The following is a 21,178-nucleotide window of genomic DNA, read 5'->3' on the forward strand; positions in this document are numbered from 1 at the left end:
TAGAAACATTCTTTGTGGGGAATCTGCAGACACGTCAAACATATTGTGTGGGATCGTTAAGGCATCACTGGCCCGCTCGCGAATATTTTTTTACACAATAGTACAGGGTGACCATTTTTTAGGCGACTTGAATCAAGGTTATATAGGATTGTAGAGCGCCGCTTAGCGGCGCTCTACAATCCTGTAACATTTTACCTACGCGCGCGCGCGTATCCGGTTCGTTAGTAAAAACGTCATACACGCACGCGCACCACTGATTACTAGCGCCCATTGGCTACAAACACTCGAGCTGCGTTAACTTCCGGTTCCAATCGTGCAGAAAGTGCTGGAGGTGACGTCACACTAACGAACCGGATACTCTCTCGACATGTGAGAAAGTATATAATTAAGGAATTGCGGAATTTTGCCAAGTACCGCCGTTGCTTAGTGGTTATGCAGGCTAATCATTGATCAGGGGTCTCGAGATTGAATCCTAATCCTGCCATGTCAGATTTTGCTCTTTTTTTCAACAAGTCAAAGTTTTATATGAGAAACGTTATTTTTCAGTCGGATACTACTTGTAAAGCAGCAATTTTCTTTTTCTTTTCTGATCCGAGGCTCTGGAGGATTTTTTTAAAAAGGGAATAAAGTCCGAAATCCGTACCAAGTTGAAAAACAGTAGCCTCCACTCCAGCCTGTTTATGATAACCATGCCCCATAGGAAAGCGCACAAGATACCCCAGATAGTTGTGTAATAAAAGATATCGCGGCCCGCTCACTCATCCATCTATTGGAGCGGTTACAGCGCCACCACGCGGCAAACATTGTCGTGTGTTAGACTGGCCGTTCCAACCGACCTTCAGGTGCGAGATTTGTTTTGTTTTAGATAATTTTGGTATCATCCAAGCTTATCAGGCTTCATATTATTGTTGTATATATTCCACACATAGCTAGGTTGATTTTTGTGTAAAACTAGTTTGGAACTTCATCATAAGCAGATTTGTGTCGTTTATCCAACATGGCGCCGCCTAGCCCCATTAATGTGGCTGAAATACTGGACTACCTCCGTAGATCAGCAACAAATTTGCCATATGCCCTGTGCTTGGAAGGTTCCGTTGCTAAGGGAGCAGAACATCAAATTAAGATTTGAATTATTTTGTCACTTTATACTCACACAATAACATCTACAACTGCTTAATTGGAAAAAAAATTGAATTCATAATGAATTCAACGGGTTTTTTTAATAACCTTCAGAGGACTAGTTATCTTGTAATTTCGGGTTGAATTTGAACAAATTTCTGCTGCTTTTGGTTCACGATAATCAATAATACTTTTTGGGGGGCGGCGATAAGGCCCCCCCCCCCAAAAAAAAGTCTCCGGTTTCTGGTATGCGCGCTTGTCGCCGTAGCCATGCGCGTCGGCAAAATTATTATTATTATTTTTTCAATGTAAGATGATGTCTCAAAACCGCCAAGCTCACTGGTTCGACTGGAATCCTGCTGCTGCACAATTTAACGTGTTTTTAGATGGGGTTACGATCGAGTATAAGCTTTATGTGGCCTGTCTTGGCACCATAATTATGCAGTCATCAGCCGACATATGAAGAAAAAAAAGTAAAACAAAACAAAACAAAAAGCCGCGTCACCGCACCACATTTGGGGCAACTCCATACCAGAAACCGAAGACTTTTTTTTGGCCTACTGGAATTGTGATTCGAATTCATCAAATTGTGGCATCTGTCACTCTAATAAGCTGAATAATAATGGATGTGTAAGAAATATGCCTGCACTTTCTGACAGACAGTACATTCATGTTTAAATTGTGTAATGGTTAATATCCTTTCTCTCACTGACAAAAAGGGGATTTTTGAATATTTTTAATCAAAAATAGCGTTAGCATGAATTCAGAAAACACTTGTTATCTATCGCAAGTCAGTCTTATTAAACAAAATTATGATAATAGTGCAATGAAGCAGTGAGGCGCCATTTTTCATGCAGGTAATTTCATTTATTCTAATTACATTTTTCAAACACAGTTTAAAAGCCATTTTTTGAAACCCTTCAACCATAAATTAAAGATAAAATTACATAAACGTCGTAATATTTAAACTTTAACCCCTTCACCAAAAACTGTCAACAATCGTATACTGTTGGCCGAGTTCGAAGTTCAATTCAAGGCGGAGCGAAATGACAATTTTGATTTGCTGCATCTGGTCACGCGTGAGCATAGTCTTGAACAATATTATGGACTCGCCAACCCAGGCAAAAATCATGTGTTTTTTATACTTGTTCTGAGCTAGTTCTGTTTTTTTTTAGTTGCAAGATAGATAAGTGGGTCCATGAAGAAGTATTGGGTGCCGTGGAAGCTGGAGACGAAAATGGATGCGATGTGTAAATGATGCATAAGGTAGCAGACCAGTAAATAAACTCCCATAGACCCCAATGGTAAATGCTCCCACTTCAGAAATTCGGGAAAAATACTCACAACTCTCCAAGGTGTTCGAGACACGCATCAAATTAAAGCTTATTTCATCATCTTTCATTTTCTTTTCAATTTTAGGGGGGTCAACTGATGACTTTTAGGAGAAATTTCCATCTGAAGATGATCACCCCTGAAAATAGTCCTGAAGTCCATCGCCATTTTGAAAAACGATGCCTACACTCCATTGCAAAATAGAGCGCTTTTAGGGTCCAAATTACATCCAAAGTACACAGAACTGCAAGCTCCCAGTCCTGTGCACGGCTTCCACCCAATTTTTTTACAAACCCTCAAGTTCATGGCCCACAGCATGCTCAAATACTGAAGATTTTGAGGGCATGCAAATCGTGATTTGGCCGGCGTAGGCAAATTTCGGACCGATTTACTGGTCTGCAGCCTATAATAGCATACAATGGTGCATATCCGGGACCCAATTTCATGGCTCTGTGGACCAAAGATTTTTCGTGCTGACGATCATCATTTTGTGCTAACCGCGCCAGCAGAAAATTTGGTGCCAAATCCCGTTAGCACAGAATCCTTAGATACGGGGTGTACACTTGCGCACAAGCCAAGATTCCTCGGTAACCCGTGAAATATGCTTACCGTAGCACGACATTTTCTGCTACATTTGTAAAATAAAAGCAGACATTTTTCGCAACAGTAAAGCAGAGCCATGAAATTGGGCCCTTCCTAAGTGTGACGTCATTTGAACTTAAACCACGCCCACTGTACACGGAGTAGCATTGGAACCATTCATAATGTTATTTCTAAGTATAACTCAATGGAACCATTGCGTGCTAAGCCAATGGGCGCTTGTAATCAGTGGTACGCGCCCGTGTATGCGCACGTGTTGTCACTCACACGCACAGTGGGCGGGGCTGACTGTATCGGTCTTTTCAATTTCAAATGGACTAGGGCCTACAACATTTACTTCTCTACCTTTAATATGTGACCTACTGTGGCGAAATGAGGAATGTCCCCCAAAACCATGTTTGAGTTGTCAACGCCTGAAGTTGGGTACACTAAAAAAATTATGTCAAAATCAATATTGTTGTTTTCTTATTTTTGAGTAGCCAAGGTATCAGAGTTTCACACTATGTATTTTTGTTGAGAAAAAATATTCCCAAAAGTTGGAAACTGAACAACGATTTCGACTGCCGTTGCTGGCGCAAGGCGTATTTCTTTTTTTCAAAGCCGTTTTTTTCGAAATGGGGTTAGCAAAATTCGGCGGGACACCGTTGAAGTTCCTGCGGCATGTCTTTAGAATAATAAGCTATAGCAATAAATTTGGTATCACTGGAAAGCCAATGATTTGCGCTTTAAAATGATGTACGCAACTAAAAAAACTTGTAAAGTCAAAAGAGGGGTTATTCCTCATTGTGATATAGCAGGTTACATATATTTGACCCATCACCATTTACTTAAAACTCAAATTACGACAGTAGTACTTGGTTGTATTAATACACCTTCAGTGTTCAAATTTAGTAATTCATAAACTATTCAGTAATTCCCATTGTTGCTCAATCTGTTTCTTTCCGTGCCGTCAGTTTTAATTTGCCGCGTGTTAGTTGTCATTAAAGATGTCTATGTAGATCTTGTAGTCGCTGTTGACTTTCTTCCAAACAAGCACTCCCCTGCCAAAAAAAGGTTGAAAAACCTACAAGTTAACTTCTGAATGCAAAGGGTGTATATTGAAGGGTGAACACGCCATCACTGCAGCCGTGGGATTTTTTTTAACAAAAAATGGTGTGTTTACACACAAATAATCCCGGTCGAGCAGACAAACGTAAAAACAGATTTGTTTGGCCAAGTATAATAGGCCATGTTTTTGACCGAATGCGGGCGCTGTAACGAACATTTTCTAGCTTTAAACTCTAGAAAAAAAATCATGTTTGTTGAAGCAGTTATATAAACTATATTTATTTAAAGTTGAGATTCCCGAACTGTTTTCGGGTTTCACCTCGAATAATTTTTTTTTTTTTTTTCAAGTTGCTTTTGTCCTAGAAAAATGTTATTCACTTTCTGAATGAGTCATTGAACCAAAAAATCCACCGACGTTTAGTTATTTAATTATTTCTTTACAGAATTCGAATTATTGGCTGTCAGACAATAATATTATATATTCGGCTCTCGGAGGGCGGGTTCATTTTGTATTCAAAATAAAATTCTTTTTTTCATAGGGTTGCAGACAACCAAAATTGAAATTAAGATACTTTTATTGTTAAAACAAAACGTTGACAATTCATCAGGGGAAAAAAATCAGTTGTGTAGAGCAGGGGCACATTATCTTTAAATGTAAACATTGGAGATGTTACGTTTCAACTGTACACTGCAAAGCCTATAGTGTGTTCAAAAGTTACACTAGGTTTTAGCAAGGCGGTAGCTCTATGGTTTTACAGTGTATCAATGGGTACGGGTACTTCATTGACCTGCGAATCACGTCTGTTAATACCGCCCCCTCCCCGCAAAAAAAGAATCGTTACACCGACCTCATTATTCGCTCAAGACAGTGGGTAAGGCCCATTCTTAATTGATTTTTTTGAAAATGTGAATTCTACTTTGTCAAAGCCCACTCACTTCCCGTTAAAGATAGAAGTTCCGTTGGGGAAATTCATGATGACTTCCATCCGCTCCACAACGTAGGACCCGTCTGTAGGTATGATCTCCTTCGCAGCGAAGGTCGCGTCAAAATCATGCTGTATCCACGTCATGTGTTTTCGGGCCTCTGTTGAAATAATTATACAGAGGCAGGCCCATTTCACATATTTTTTGGTTTTATATAAGATGAAATTTGCGTCGGGCAGATGTAGATTTTATATTCGGTTTGTCCGTTCCTCGACCCCGGCAAGCCCGGTGGTCGAGTGGTAAGACGTCTGTACTAGGAAGTCGTGGGTTCGAGTCCTACCTACGTAAGCTTGTGAAATTTCTCACTGAGAATATACAGTGTTTATAAAATACGTCGGCGAAGGGCACAGATCTCAATATAAAACATTTTACGGACATTGCTTGCTGGGATCTAGAAGCGTCCCTGAACCAAGTCCAGTCACCAAATCACAGGTCCAGTAACATAGCATGGATGAACTGAGTATTAGAAAGGATGAATGCATTATTTCGTCAAAGCTCACTTGTCAAAGGCTTGTGGTTTGAATTCGGACTGGAAGACTTGCAACGGACTTGCGATGGACCTGTGATGGGCTCTGACTACATCCCAGATTTCTTGACAATATAATGCCACTAGTTGTCGTCTTTACCGAGGAGACAGTGAGTCTTGGTTTTCGGCAATGAGGCCCCTTACACAGAGCGCCATCAACTAGGACAGATCTTTGTTCCTCTGTGATATGCAGGAGTTTCTGCATTGTACTTGTATTGCCACTAACTTTAAATAACACTTGTCCTAGCCCTAGCGCGGCTAGTTATAGCGGCCAGATACCATCATTGACACTATATAGATGAACGCCTCGACCCAGCCTATAATGCCGTAAAACTGATGGAGAACTTACCTGTTTTTCCAATCAGAACTGGGTGATCGCCCCGCATCGCTCGGACATTATCGTCAAAAAACGCCATAAAGCAGTCCAGGTCTTCGTTGTTTGCACATGTCTCCATGTCCTGGGTCAGCTGCGTTATCTTGTCTGACACTGCACATTTTAGAAAAAGTTAACACAACAAAGATTTGGTTTATGATATTAGTACAAGGCTTTCAGCATTCTCCTGACATTTCCCAGCATGGGTTCTTTTTCAGGATCTCCATTCTCTTCACAAGGGAGACGGAATCCTTGGTAAGACATTGGTATATCCGATATTTGGCCACTAACTTTACTTTCTTACGTGCACACTTCTTTTGCCATTCACAAAGCCATTATTCTATCCGGTTGGTAAGTATGACGTCATTCAAGTTAAACCAAGCACACTGCACACTGAGTGAAATTAGAACCGCAATCTCCGGAGACTGCATATATAGCGGCGCCGTACATTTACTTAATCTCACATTTTGACCAATTCGCACCAGCCTCGACTCCATGGGCGCGTGCGCGTTCCTTCACTAACCTCTGGCCGTGACATAGACCAAATTGTAGACATTATTTGGAATCATGTCCTATACTATTGAACCCCCCTACCTATTCTGCTTAAGATGCAGGACTACAAATTACTGGGTTTAGCGATACATTACCACTAGTGGCACGTTCGGCTTCTTCCACCGCCGAGGCGTCAGCTTGTACCTCTTGGAGCACCGAGGCGTCGTGCTTGACCACGAGGAACCCCACCGTCAGCAGGGCCAGCAGGCAGGCGGTAACAGGAGACATGATGACAATCAGCAGAGGTGGACCAAGAGCTGTGCGGTGCTTGAAATCAATCGATCGGCCGTTAGCGCGATTTTGGGCTGTGCGGTTGGTCCTTTCGTCAGAGCAGTTCTGACTCCTGCCCCGGGTAGTAATTGCTTATAATCAATCCCAGAAGATGACTTCAAATCCCGTGACTCTCGACGATGACTCAGAATATCGTGGCTTTCTAATTAAAGTTATACATTTTAAGTACAGAAAAGCTATAAAATCTCAAGGTCCTTTTGGCGAAACTCTTGCGACATAACATCTGGCGGTATTCGTTCGGCATTATTTTGTCCAGCAAATTTATTAACATTACTTTCTAGTTTTAAGATAAACATGAACCTTTTCCCGGAGAGTTAAGGAAATACAATGGATTTTGAAAAAAACTCATTCAATGTTAAATTTTGTCAACAATTGCTCTCATAATATGCATGGCCATCTTGGCAAGATGTCAGATCCCAAAATGATGCAAATTGCCACTTAAAATTGAAATTTATGTGGCTGATCATAATGATAGGGTTCTTATGAAACATATGCTGCTTTAATTAAAGAAATTCTCTGGCCTTCGTGGTGTCATGCTGAGAAATATTATAATTTAATGTTTGCATAACCGTACTAATCAACCCTGCAGTCGAAACAGAGTTTGTTTCTGATAAATTTCCATACTATAAGGTAAGTTGAATACTGTACATTAGGTAAACATTTTAACGGAACTTCAAATAATAGTATGGGGAGGTAAGACAAGAAACCGAAGCTTGTACTGCAGACACATCAACCATCCGGTGGGCCGCAAATTGGGGCTCAAACCCCTCCCCAACATTTTTTTTTCATTGCTGGATAATTTTGTTTCTAAAATGAAATGTTTTAATGTTTGGGGTCAACTTTGGTTTCCCTCAAAAGTAAACAAATTGGGAGGGGTGAACCTTACCATGTTCAATTCAAATCGAAAATTGGCAGGTTATTTTGTTATTGGTCAATCAGACTTGAACAGTTATACCTGTATTCTCGTGATAACTATAATCCTTTACGGACCTGCGTATTTACCCCAACTCAAAATGAATACTCATCTAACTGAAACTCAACCAATCTCCATTATGGGTTCAGGAGTCCTTAATATTTTATTTACAATTTAAAATATTGTATATTATTTATACGGATCACAAAAAGTTCAGTGTTCTTTCAGCAAAACGAAAAAAAATCACATAAGGATGTGTGTGAATTGTTTACGTTTTGCTGAAAGAACGCACACCTTTTTTGTGATCCGTAGACAGAACTTTAAAACCGTGGTTGTGTTTAAAACTCCGTAACTTCAAAAGTACTTGAGTGATTTGAATGATTCTTCTACTACAAGAATGCTTATGAATCAATTGGGCTTTCATATCCTAGATTTGAAAGTGCTACATGCAGAACTTTAATATAAAAAAATGGTCCCGACATTTGGGTTTTGTGGGTTTTTTTACTCACCCTGTATTTAATACTTCTTCAAAGTAAAGCATGCATAGTTGCCACAAAACATCAACACAGTATTATTACTTCACACTCAGATTCAAGACGTTAGAGATTTAACTGAAGACATACATATAATTTTCTTTTAGTTTACAAATAAAAATTTCCTTTCAAGTACAAGAAAATTCAAAATATTAATAATTACATATGTAAGTAAAACCTTGTTAATAATTCAGAACACAATATAAAACTGTTTGATAGGATCATATATCATTTCCAGGAATAAGGCTGAGACAATTGCGGTGATAGACATGTAGAGCCGATGTTTGTGTGGGGAAAACACGCCACAAGTCGTCCAAGCAGATCGGGTTGCCAAGCTGCATCTGCGTGGGACGGCTCCCCACAAAAACACTCTCAGAAAAACGACAAGAGATTATTAATGAAAGCCCGAAATAGGTTTGTTCCTTACTGGTTAAAATTGACACAAATCATTTAATGTAACGACATGGGTCTTATTCACGAGTCGGCCATATTGAATTGAAAGTTAGGTAAAATCTTATTTTTTTGGAACTTGCGAAGAACAAAATGAAAAGCAAGTTAATTTACAAGTAAATTCCAGTCTGCTTCAATGAATCATTTAAAATGTGTAATTAAACATTCCTTCATGTTTAAAGCCATATTTAACAAAAACATGACAGTAAAATAAGGCTGCATTGTGCTTGCATAAATAGTCTGGCGCCATCCCATTCAACAGTTAACAATTAATGAAATACATTCAGGAAACTCGACAAAAATGACCAACTCGTTAATAAGGCCCAAACACACGAATAACGCTTTGAGCATGTCGAGAAAACTGTTGGACGTAGTTCAAGAAATTTAAATTTGAATCGAATAGAAATGGTTAGAGGGCCTATTCGTCATTTCCAACAGTTTCCTGCTTTATTGGGCCAATTCCCTTTTAAAACAACAACATAAGTACTTTAGAAGACCTACAAAGGCAAGGACTTTCTGTGTCAATTGCACACATGTACATGTACAATATCCACCGAGTTATTATACAGTATTTTAACATGAAGCACAGTGTAGCCAGTGTGAGATTTTGCTTGCCCCTTCTAATTATGTGACCTGAAGAAATCATACCCCAAATGCGTGCCGAATACATGTACTTTTATAATCGCAAAAGCTCGAAGAACATCTGTGCCAATATTCAAAGGCATGTGACTATAATGTAAATGAATTGTATAAATTTGTATAATATAATGTGCATACAACAAGTATCTGGTTAAAACTGCCACAAAAAAGGGAAATTAATTATCATATTGATTAGTCTTAGTATGCACGTCTGTGTCGTCATGGGCGACCGTTATTGCACTGATGGTCGCCCTGTACGTATGCATGTCATCATCAGTGCCTCTATAGGGGTTATCATTATTAAGGTTTGATTTTTGTGCATGCACAAATCTAATCTTGCTCCACATTTAATAAGTACATGTATGTAAATATAAAAACAGTTACCAGGCTAAAACAATATGTTCGTTCATAACCTACTACTTAAGAAATTGCCTTTCGAATTTGCAATTTGTCATTCCTGTCGATGTTCATTCCTAGTAACATTTATTACAACTAATATGCATAACATACAGCAATAACAGTGTCATTATCGTTTCGGTTTTGCGGTAACACCATGTGGTAATAACTACTGCTTAGAAGATATTAGTTCTGAGAAGAACTTGTCCTGCTTATTATCAACTTGCTAAGTAGTTTTTGTTCTGTTTAGAACAGTCCTGCTGTAAGTTCTAAAAGAACTTGTCTTTGGTTATTACCACATGGTGTTACCGCAAAACCGAAACGATACCGATACCCCACCATGCAAAGCCTCAAATCTTATATCAGTGTCATTATCGTCCTTAACGCGTATAACAAAAACTAGACAAGACAGTTGTCTTTTCGTCAGTGGTCGAGCTTCATATATCGTTCTCTATGTGAGACCGATTGGACTTGTGTGATCTGCAGTGATGCGATATTAACCTCCACTTGTACACGATGACGAAAAGGGAACCCGACAACACCCAGATGCCCAAGCACGTGTAGTGAGTAGTCTGGTAGGTACCGGTGAGGTCATAACTAAGGCCTGCGAAAGAAATTGAGTTACACAAATTACTACGACATTAGTATAATTATAGCAAATCACATGATAACTTGATAACTCAGGCATTCGAGAATAACTATTATAAGGCACTTGATAACTTAATAAATAACAACATTCGATAACTTGATAACTCGATAGATAAGGCACTGGATTTTTGACAACTACGGCACTTCCACTGAGGCAATCGATAACTTGATAACTATGGCACATACTTTGATGTACTTGATAACTTGACAACTACAGCCTGTCTCAAAAAAAAATGGTACAATCGAAAACAATTTTTTTTTCAATATCAAATCTCAACATAAGTAGGTCGTTTTGAGCATCACATTAAAGGAAAAAAAACAGGCTTTCAAATACTTTTTGTTTCATCTCATTTGCTTTTGTCAATCCAGAGATAACTCCAGTTTACTGCGGAACACAAAAATCGAGTTTGTTTCTTTTGCCAAGTTGCAATCTTTTGTGAGCTTCAAGACAGCATGGCACAGTACTCGAAACAACTCTGCCCATGCATAAAAGTGGCACGAAATCGATTTTGGTGTATCGCACTAAACTGATTATATCTCTGAATTGACAAAAGCAAATGAGATCAAACAAACACTATTGGAAAGCCCAGTCTTTGTACTTTAATATTATGCCAAGTAAGAATGACTTATTTTGAAATTTCATATTTAACCAATTTTTTTTTCTGATTGTACCATTTTTTTTTTAGACAGGCTGTATACAGCACTTCAATTAAGGCATTTGACAACTTGATATAAGGGAGTTATAACTAAGGCATGCACCTGCTAACAATTAATTAGGCACTTGATAACTTGATAACTACGCCACTTCACCTGCCACGGACGAGGCTAGTAGTCCACCAATCCCGAAGGCGATCATAATGGACGTCAGCGACTCCACCGCCCTGTTGGCTCCAAACAGTTCCACGGCACAGGCAAATCCCGTGCCAAAGATCGTGGCCCGCTCAATACCAGCAACTGTAAAGATGTGGAAATCATTAAACACCTATGTGGTTTTTCAACATCATACAGAATTATGTTGGTTTGAAGGCAAAAAAAAAAAAAAAACAAGGCAAGCCTAGTTCAGTTGGTTCAAGAAGGCACAAAATTATGATTCATTTAGAATGGTCATTCACTGGCATTCTTTTCATGCATTGGGCGTATACAATGGGCGGGATTTAGCCTGTTTAGCACCTACCTTTACCGCACTGCTAATTTTTTTTGGGCCATACAGGGGCAGGCGACCCGTGTACCCATCTCTGTTCCCTGCATAAGTAGCCTTTATACCTTGACTGACATTTAGCCGGGTGACTTCCGTGGAAAAAAAAACAAGACTTACCGACTGAGTAGACGACAAAGATCCACAGAGACGTCCCACGCGTCAGCAGAAAGGAACCGGCAGCACCCACCACGCAGACCGCGGAGATCAGTAGGATTTTCACCGGTAGGCGATCGCCGACGATGGACAGTGCAACCCTGAATACCACGTCCGTGACGCAGAGTAAGGTGACCAGCCACGCCGCGGTGGGTTCGGCAATACCGCCCGTGGTCATACAACTGACCTTGATATTGACACAAGAAAAATACATCACAAAAACTCCGGTTACTACCAGGCACTGCCCTACACACGGGCAAATTTCTCCGTGCTTGATATTATAGACAAGAATTTATTTTCCCGGCCACCTGACCGCCGCAAAATGAAAAGCAAAAAAAAACATAGGGGAGGGCTTGACACAATCTAAATATCTTTGGCGCTATAGTTGCGGCGTACGTATTTGCCGAAAAAAGAGGGGAAAAGAGGGTCGGGGATATCACACCCCCTTAAAAAAAACACACCACCAACCCAACCTCTCTCGCGACATACAAAGTGATGAGCGTAAGCCGTACAAGGCCGAATACGTGGTCCGATGGTTACGGCGTCAAACTCACGTGAGACGTAACGTGGGTTTGAACCCGGACGGGGAACATGGTGCCAATTGTGTTCTTAGGCAAGACACTTTGCTGCAATTGTCTCTCTCCACCCAGGAGTAAAAATGTGAAGGTATAGACACCAACGACCTAGAGACTTGTAAGGGTAGAGACTGCACATTACACTGATCTCGAGCTGCTGCGGCATACTGGTCTCTTGGTCTGATGAACAGGGGTATAATAATAATTGTGAAGCGCTTTGAGACTTTGGTATGATGTTCTAAATAAGCAACCCATTATAAATAAGTCAACAAGTACACCCTCGTCTTTTCACTACTCATGGAGAGTAATGAAGATTTCTCCCCGTATCTTACCAGGTTAACCGAATTGAACACGATCGTCACAGTCACTAACAGTATGCCCAGGAAAAAGAACCAGTGTATGGGATCCTTGATCAGGTTGATGTATTTCTGCCACGGCTTCTCATCTTGCTTGATCGACTCTCCTTCGTCCGTGGCTCTCTCATTCTCACCTCGTGCCTCAGACATCGGGCTTTTCTCATCATTTGACGGTATCAATGTGGTTGCCGTCTCGGCTGATAAGAACTCGTCTCCGCTGGCTCCCGTATCAGCACTGATCGGTTCTTCTTCCCTAGATAGTCTTCGTTCTATGGCGGAGAAGGATTCTTTCAACCGATTTTTCGAGTCACAATCTTCGTCTTTGTCCTTTGGCCTGCACGCTGCTTCCTCCATCTCCCCAGTGAGGGCATGAGTATTAACGTCCACCATGTTTAATTTCTCCTTTTCCTCAGGAGAAAGACTTGCCTCCTGGTCGAGTTTGATGGGCCTTGGATTAGGAGGCTTGAAGACCATAGCCAGCGGTAGGCAGGTCAGGAAAATCACCGCGGAGAGAATCTGAAGGCTTTTCCGCCAACCTATCTGAGAAAAGGCCGCTTCGAACAGTGGAGTCAACAGCAAGGTACCTGAAAAGAAATATTAGCAAAGAACTACGGGGTGAGTAAACAAAAACGAAACCCAAAGATCGGGACCATTGTTTAAGTGAAGTTCTGCATGTAGGCTAACCCTTGCACAATCTAATTACGAAAGCCCAATTCATAGGCTTTCTTTTAGTACCAGAATCATTCAAATCACTCATGTACTTTTCAAGTTACGGAATTGTAAACACTACCACCGTTTTAAGGTTCTGTCCACGGATATCAAGAAGGTAAGTGTTCTTTCAGCAAAACGAAAACAGATCGCATAGGGATGTGTGTGAATTGTTTTCGTTTTGCTGAAAGAACGCACACCTTTTTTGTGATCCGTGGACAGAATTTTTAAACAGTGGTTGTGTTTAAAATTCCGTAACTTGAAAAGTGCATGAGAGATTTGAATGATTCTTGTACTAAACGGAAGATTATGAATTGGGCTTTCATATCCTAGATTTTCATAGTGCTACATGCAGAACTTCACTAAAACAATAGTCCAGACATTTGGGTTTCGTTTTTTTTTACTCACCCTGTAGAGAAAAATGTTGTATGTGTGACGAATGGATAGAGCAAAATAGTTTGATGTGACTGGTGTCGTACCATGAAACATTACTGAAACACCATTTTGGCCATCACGATCGATACGACATCAAGGTCATTACTGGACGTTTTGGTTTTAAGATCTTAAGCACTGAAAGAATAGAATTATACGATCGATGTGAATGTAGATGTAGATGATGTTGTTATGCTGTTAGAAATCATTCTAACTTTATAATGGGTTCATCCGTTGCTGCCTTTTTGGTCTAACAAAATGCAAATTATTTTCCGAGGCAATTATCTGTCATTGCAAAATTGTCAAGAATCTTGGCGTACTTGTGCTCGGAGGAAATTTCAACAGATACAAAACAAAACAAAAAGAATCCCTTTGGTTTGGACACTTCGACATTCTTTGCAACTCTGAAGCCACTGATGGACCAGAAGTTGGCGACGAACCCGGGGTTTTGAAGGGGAAAAAAACAACCTCAATTGTCATGACTTGCCAACGGTCTGGCCGCTGTTGGCAATTAAGGTTGCCCTCGCGCAGTTCCGTCCTGGGAAATACACGGTCATCATGTTCAGGGAAGGGTTACAGAGGAAGTTCAGCCCGATGGCGAAGATTATTCCAAACGTCAGGTAAATCTGGACAGGAAAAAAAATGATAGCTTTGTTTTAACTTATCAGAACTCACTTACAGGGGACCCTTCACTGACTCGTTAAGAGAACCATTGTACAGGGTGAGTAAGAAAACAACGAAACCCAAATGTCGGGACTGTTGTTTTGGTGAAGTTCTGCATTTTTAGTAGCATTTTAAAAAAAAAATTGGATATGAAAGCCCAGTTCATAAGCCTTCTTTTAGTACAAGAATCATTCAAATCACTCAAGTACTCTTCAAGTTACAGAATTTTAAGCACAACCACCGTTTTAAAGTTCTGTCCACGGATCACAAAATAGGTGTGCGTTCTTACGTTCTTTCAGCAAAACGAAAACAATTCACACACAAGTCATCCTTACGTGATTTGTTTTCGTTTTGCTGAAAGAACACTGACCTTTTTGTGATCAGTGGACATAACTTTAAAACTGTGGTTGTGTTTAAAATGCCGTGACTTGAAAAGCACATGAGCGATTCGAATGATTCTTGTACTAAATAAAGCTTATTAGTTGGGCTATTATATCCTAGATTTTAAAAGTGCTACATGCAGAACTTAACTAAACCAGTGGTCCCGACATTTGGGTTTCGCATTTACTAACCCTGTGCACTCATAAAGGCCACCAGTAAAATGGCGGAGGCATTGTGCAAGCCAGTGTTTAAAAGGAGCAGATGCTCTCTGCAATAGTTGCTCAAAATTGGTCTGGTCATGGTGCTCAGAAGCTGTAGAAAACCCATGCAGAATTGCCCCCCCCCCTACGCGCCCAGCTCACCCCTCTCCTCCCTCCCCATTTTAGAACACGCATGACCTACCTGCCAGAGCGCATGCGTGAAGCTGGTTGCCAGGATACCGGCAATGGCGAGCACCACACCTAAGATGATGATCTTCCGATGGCCGAAGCGCTCAAAGAGCGGACTGGACACGAAGGACATGACGTTGAGAAGACCATGGCCTAAGGAACCGATCCATCCTGTTATGGTCAATAAATATCTAAACAAATTCACGAAATGTATTCTTTGGTTTTTTTTTTAATGAATCCCCCCCCCCTCATCTTTTTCCGCAATAGCCTTGAAAAAAATTCTGCGACCTGAGCTGTTTGACTTTTTAGCCTCGAGCCTTGCGCATCTTTTGATACCAAAAACATAATAATCGGACCACGGGTTGCCGCGCCGTGAAAACTGAATTTTCCCATATACGTCGTGTACACAGTGCAGAATTACATGTACCATTCGTACATATGAATAATTAATTAGCCATAATTCCAAAACCCTTTGACCTATAGTCATGAATTTTCTTGGCTATGTTCACGAGGAGTTGTTCTATGCAAGTATCGAGTTCCAAAATTGTTTGTCACTCGATGGCCGAGATCTTAGGGGGGGGGGTTAATGGAAATCGCTAACCACAACGCTAAGCGCCAGACATAATTAAGTGGTCAGCTTACGTGAGAGAACTAATGAACTTATAATAGGAACTAACAAGTTATAAGAAGGGGAAGCAAGATCTTAGCAAAGTGAGGCCGCTTACGATGAAGAAAACTTAAAGAGTCTACTTCACCGTTCTAGCCCTTGGAATGCAAACTGTTCATGGATGAGAAGAAGCAGTAAATCTTGTCGAACGGGTGAAAATTCCTTCCAGGTGCGGAACTAGCTTACAGAAACGGGAGGGGGATTTTTGAGTGAAGACGTGCCGAACATGGGCGTCGCAAAGGGGGGGGGGGGGGGAGGGGGGGGGGGGTAATATGCCGAAGGGACGCTGATGCAACGCACATGCAGACACCAGACTATTCCTCATTTGCATACGTGTTCAAAAATCTTGCAAATGCAAATGATCCAGGAGGATGTGTGTGGAGTGCAGCCGGGCGAAAATTCAAGATGGCAGCTGCTGTAACAAGACGCCGAATGAAAAGAAGGGGCAATTAATTTAATTAATAATAATTGAAACCCCGAAACAGCTATAAAAAAAATTGGCAAATACAATTTTATTCGATTCATCGTCACTGCTCCGGCACTGAATGAATACTTTCAATTGTATACATGAATATTAACGCAAGTTCCGATAGCGGCATCAATCCGCCATCTTTGTTATTGACGTTCTTCATCTACTCCCCAAAAAGTGGGGAGTGAGAGAGTCGCGTGTTGGTTCCCGTCATTCGGAACCCTGTTCTCGTGTTCATTGAACACGAGAACGGGGTTTCGAATACGCCCACAGCTGCTGGGGGGGGGGGGGTGTTCAGGGGATCTCCTAATTCTGCATTCTAAGGCAACTTTGAGAATAAATTTTAGGACTTAAGCATTCCAGTTATTATTGTTGGCACCATGCATTTTACTAGTATCATAACAATTAGCGGCTGTGCAACCCTCCCCCTTTAAAGGGAATATACAACATTTGCAAACATCGAAAAACAAAACTACCAAATTTTTAGGAAATACCTGTATAGGATGTTGGTTAATGACAGTCTAAAGCATCCTGTAAAATTACGGCACCAGGTGTGAAGTCATTTTCAAGAAAAGTGGTATTTTTGTATAAATTTCCAACGGTGGTCGGCTGACCACCGTTGGAAAAACCTAACTATTTTCAACTACTGCTCCAAATTTACCATTTTTTTGTGTCCAAATTTTGTTTGCAGTATTGGTTACATGTTCATGAACGGGTGCAGGCCAGCTAGACTGGTTCCCTTACCTTACATTTTTCTGGCATCTATAAATTGATCCATTTCATCGTTAGTGGAGTCAGGGAACCAGACTACTTGAACGCTTTTATTTTTCTTGGTTTTTCCAGCATTTTTGGAACACAAAACTTCAAACATGTCGGTGTAACAATATTTGATCTATTATACTAAACCCTCAAATAGTTCAAATCTGAAAATTACAGTCAAAGCCAATGATGTTCATTCCCTTTAATGCGCCATTGATTCTTAGTTCTTACACACATTCATTCACGATTCGATCTAAAGTTAACGTGCATCTTCCAAGTCTCAGAGTCCACCTCGTTATTGACCTTTAGAACCAAACAAAATGATTTAAACTGGCACGCACTGACCGAGACCACTGACCTATGTACATAAAATATGACCGCCCTCCATTTTATTGTTACGTGCAATGTATCTTTGCAATGTATCTTTGCAGAGCAGGGTAAAAGCTAATAAAAGGTTGATTACGATGGAGAAACAGGGCCACATTTCGTTTAAATTCAGTTCTCTCTCGTAATGACGGCACTTGAACACTTCCCCAACAGTCCAATGGAACTTCCAGGTCAAAAGCCAAACTTTGTGCCGAGCTTAAGAGGAAGAAGGATAATCGTCCAGTGTTTTACTGAAGCTAAGCCGCCACAGCACTGAGCGGCGTAGTTACGGGAGGGGGGCGTGGGCGCGCACGCCCCCCATAAAAAAAGTTCGCCCCCAGTCCCCCCCCCCCCCCCCCCGACATTTGACCCGACATTATTTTTTCTGAGTCACAATGACACTTTTCAGGGTAAAAAAAAGCCTGCCTCGCATTTGGATCAATTTTTTTCCGTTTCATTGTGGCCCGGATAACTTGGAGAACGTGTCATTTTGAGCCTGCAAAGTGTCGGGTCAAATCCGACCCTAAGACTCCGAGTTACACAGCTGACCCGGGAGTATCTGCTCACACGTACCTGTGGCAACAGCAGATCCCTGAAACTCCCGCTCGAAGTACACGTAGAGGAGCACGAAAACACCCAGAGACCCGGTACTGACCAGGTACATCAGGAAGGAGGCGGCTACGACAACCCAGCCCCAGTGCCTGTCCAGCCACGGTCTGCAGCCGGTCATTGCGCCTATAGCTGCTGCGGATCCAAAAGCCAATTGTTCTGGTTTTCTTGTTGGCTTCCGACGGGGCTTCGTCCGGGGGGATGATCCGAAACGATCTGCCAAAGTTGTGGTAAACGTCTCTTTTATCTTTGGGTTTAAATAAGTGACACACAAGTATACTACATGTATTAGTAAGAAAACAAATACATGCGATTATGTTTGTGTGCACGTCCGTTTAAAGTTCGCGACATTCACGGATTGGGCCTCGATAAAAGATCGTAAACCCTATTCGCAATTTCGCCTAGGCCTATGTGTGGTGAAGGTATGATGCATTGAACTGGACAGTTTGCGCTGATGAATGATGATTTCTGCTGTGCAAACTTCTATCAGCCACATCCCTTTTAAAGACCTGTGGAGGTTTTCGAAACGTCGGCTTCGTTTCGGCAGTGACTATAGGTGATGTTAAGTCCGATATAAACTTGGGAGATGCTGGGTCAATTATCTGTGTCCATCTGCTTCCGGGAACATAAAATACTCTGATTTGAGGTCAGAGTACAGAGAATTTCCATTTGGTTTACACAAGTACAAAATCTTCTTTGAAACAACTGCTAGCGGTGAAGCCCATACGCGGACGAGGCCGGAGTTTCGAAAACCTCATTTATGTTTTTTGCACGGCTATGAATCAGAGAGGCGTACGTGATTTTGTGTACTTCCGGCGGGCGGAATGAATTTCTTGATTTTTCATGAATTTCATGAGCAAAAGTTGTGATGTCATATATCAGGCAGAAACCTCAATGTTACAGCTATTTTAATTTAGCACCAAAGGTTGCCCGAATTTAAGATATATCGCTGCTGTAAAGTTTGTTTTCTTTTGTGTTGCAAATTTTTTTCACAAATATTTTCAATAGGGACCTTATAACAGATAGCTCGATTTTGCCACTGCGCATGCGCGCGCAAAGGACAGTGGGAAAAATTGTTGGTAAGGAAATCACGTCGCGTCGTACCCGTACGTACAAAGAGCGCCTAGTTTGAAAGTGTAACCATAATTATCATTTTATTTTTATCGTTTTAAGAAGTTGAGTAATTTGTTCAGCATGAACCTTGAAGTCACTGATGAAGAACTTTGGGGATGTGTCAGGCAGTTCAACGTGAAAACATTGCAGGAATTTCTGTCAAAAGTGGACGTTCCGAAAAGCGGTTCTAAAGACTGTCTGCAAAAGCGGCTGTTCTATGCATTGAAGCTGGGACTCCTATATGAAACTACAATCCATGTACTAAAGTATCCTCTAAGCAACAAAAGGGTCCAAATGCAAGTTTGCCACTGTGTGCACAAGGGATTAACGCACTATGGACTGCAAGATACTGCACAGTTCAATGGGCCTCATAATGATATGCAAATCCTCTGGACTGTCTCAATAAGCTATTACTTCTGGGAAGGAGGGAACAAAGGATTAAAGCATGGTCTAGGCTAAATGGATACAGGTCTATGTACATGAAGTCAAAAAGAGCAACTAAAAAACCTAGAATAATATGAAAATCAACTCAAAATGCAAGAAAAAGGAACTTAAACTCTGTGGATAACATACACATGAAACTTAAATGCAGGTAATCCTAGACTCAAGCAATTAAAACTTGGACAAACTTATTTTACAAAACTTACTAGAATCGTGGAGGATGTGTTTTTATTCCTCCATGCTAGAATCACACAACTTCAATACTTTCAAAGAATGGACACCTCAAATGTTTAGAAATGAGCCAAAAGAATAATCAAATTGGAATAAAAACTTATAACAGTAATCAAACGTTTCAAAGTTTCTAAACAAAAAGGCTAGTTAAAACGACTTCTGTAAGAAAAGAGCGGAGACACAAACGATTTCATGTATAGGAAAAAACTCATCTTAAAAGGAGCTAAAATGATACTGAACTGGATAATAGTATCATAAAGGCAAATATAAAACTGGATTTATACAATTATAAGGAAAGTAATGAAAACTCATGAAACTTACCAAAAAGGGAGCGGACACTTGTGATCGGGATGAAAATGTACACTAAAGCTAGAGTAGGGCTTATATGTCTTGCCTGTGTGATGCTGGTCTGCTGAATGAGCCTCTAGGTCAATGAACTAAAGCATGGAGGAAATTCCTTCCTCCATGACTAAAGCTACACAGGAAGTTGGGGCCAGAATAAACAATGGGGGAAGAGGGAGGCCACTACTAAACTAAACACGGGTGAAAAGGGGGTGTACTCCTATAAAAAGACGGGTAGCAGATCTGAAACTAGGGAAAAACTTTAACTTATTTTCTGCTCCTTTACACTTGCTGCGCCGAATAACAAAACGAACAACCGGTACTAATATAAATTGTCCTACGGTGCGTCTTAAGACGCACCGCTGGAAAGGCCTTCTTTCGTTGATTACTTCAAAATGATAGCTAGCCAGAAAGAGTAATTTCACAGGGAGTTTAGTACCATTACTTTGATGAAATTTGGCCAAAAATGTTTTTCCTCCAAACTATGCAGAAATACCTTTCAAGGCAAGAGGAGCACCAATCAATATTCAAACACCCAATATATTGAAAATTTGGACAAAAATCTTCGATTTTTAGAGGGAAAATAATCATTATTATTGACTGATTTCACCCCAAATTTTCGTCGAAATTTCAATTTAAAAAGCACATCTGTCCAGAAATCAAATTAAAATGTGTTCTAGGGTCCTACAGGCATCTTTCCAGCATGTTTGAAGCAATTTAATTTTTTGACAAAAATTGAAAAAAATACAAGGGGTAAGCCTTACTTTTTTGATGAAATTTGGCCAAAAAATGTTTTTCTTCCAAACTATGCAGAAATACCTTTCAAGGCAAGAGGAGCCAATCAATATTCAAACACCCAATATATTGAAGATTTGGACAAAAATCTTCGATTTTTAGAGGGGAAAAAAATCATTATTATTGAC

At 40.6% G+C, this 21,178-nt stretch overlaps 2 protein-coding genes across 4 annotated transcripts; both read right to left on the reverse strand.

Annotated features, from left to right (window-relative positions):
- Positions 1–2,778: 2,778 nt before the first annotated feature.
- LOC119728989 lies at positions 2,779–7,267 on the reverse strand. Its single transcript, XM_038201466.1, has 4 exons — positions 6,629–7,267; positions 5,958–6,095; positions 5,035–5,182; positions 2,779–4,091 (listed from the first exon to the last, which is right to left on the reverse strand). Exons 1-4 carry the CDS (start codon positions 6,759–6,761, stop codon positions 4,022–4,024), a joined length of 489 nt encoding a protein of 162 aa, XP_038057394.1. The 5' UTR covers positions 6,762–7,267; the 3' UTR covers positions 2,779–4,021.
- A 2,905-nt stretch (positions 7,268–10,172) lies between these two features.
- LOC119728976 (monocarboxylate transporter 7-like) lies at positions 10,173–20,389 on the reverse strand. 3 transcript variants are annotated; one of them, XM_038201445.1, is made up of 8 exons: positions 20,235–20,389; positions 18,093–18,344; positions 15,272–15,429; positions 14,313–14,451; positions 12,662–13,269; positions 11,719–11,941; positions 11,214–11,357; positions 10,173–10,359 (listed from the first exon to the last, which is right to left on the reverse strand). In XM_038201445.1, the coding sequence occupies exons 2-8, from the start codon at positions 18,247–18,249 to the stop codon at positions 10,193–10,195; spliced, it is 1,596 nt and encodes a 531-aa protein (XP_038057373.1). In that variant the 5' UTR covers positions 18,250–18,344; positions 20,235–20,389; the 3' UTR covers positions 10,173–10,192. The 3 variants fall into 3 exon arrangements, with proteins under 3 accessions (XP_038057373.1, XP_038057372.1, XP_038057374.1); XM_038201444.1 differs by having other exon boundaries at positions 18,093–18,375; XM_038201446.1 differs by lacking the exon at positions 18,093–18,344.
- Between the last annotated feature and the right edge of the window lie 789 nt (positions 20,390–21,178).

The sequence above is a fragment of the Patiria miniata genome, unplaced genomic scaffold (genome assembly GCF_015706575.1).
Source record: "Patiria miniata isolate m_02_andy unplaced genomic scaffold, ASM1570657v1 HiC_scaffold_20, whole genome shotgun sequence".
Lineage (NCBI taxonomy): Eukaryota > Metazoa > Echinodermata > Asteroidea > Valvatida > Asterinidae > Patiria > Patiria miniata.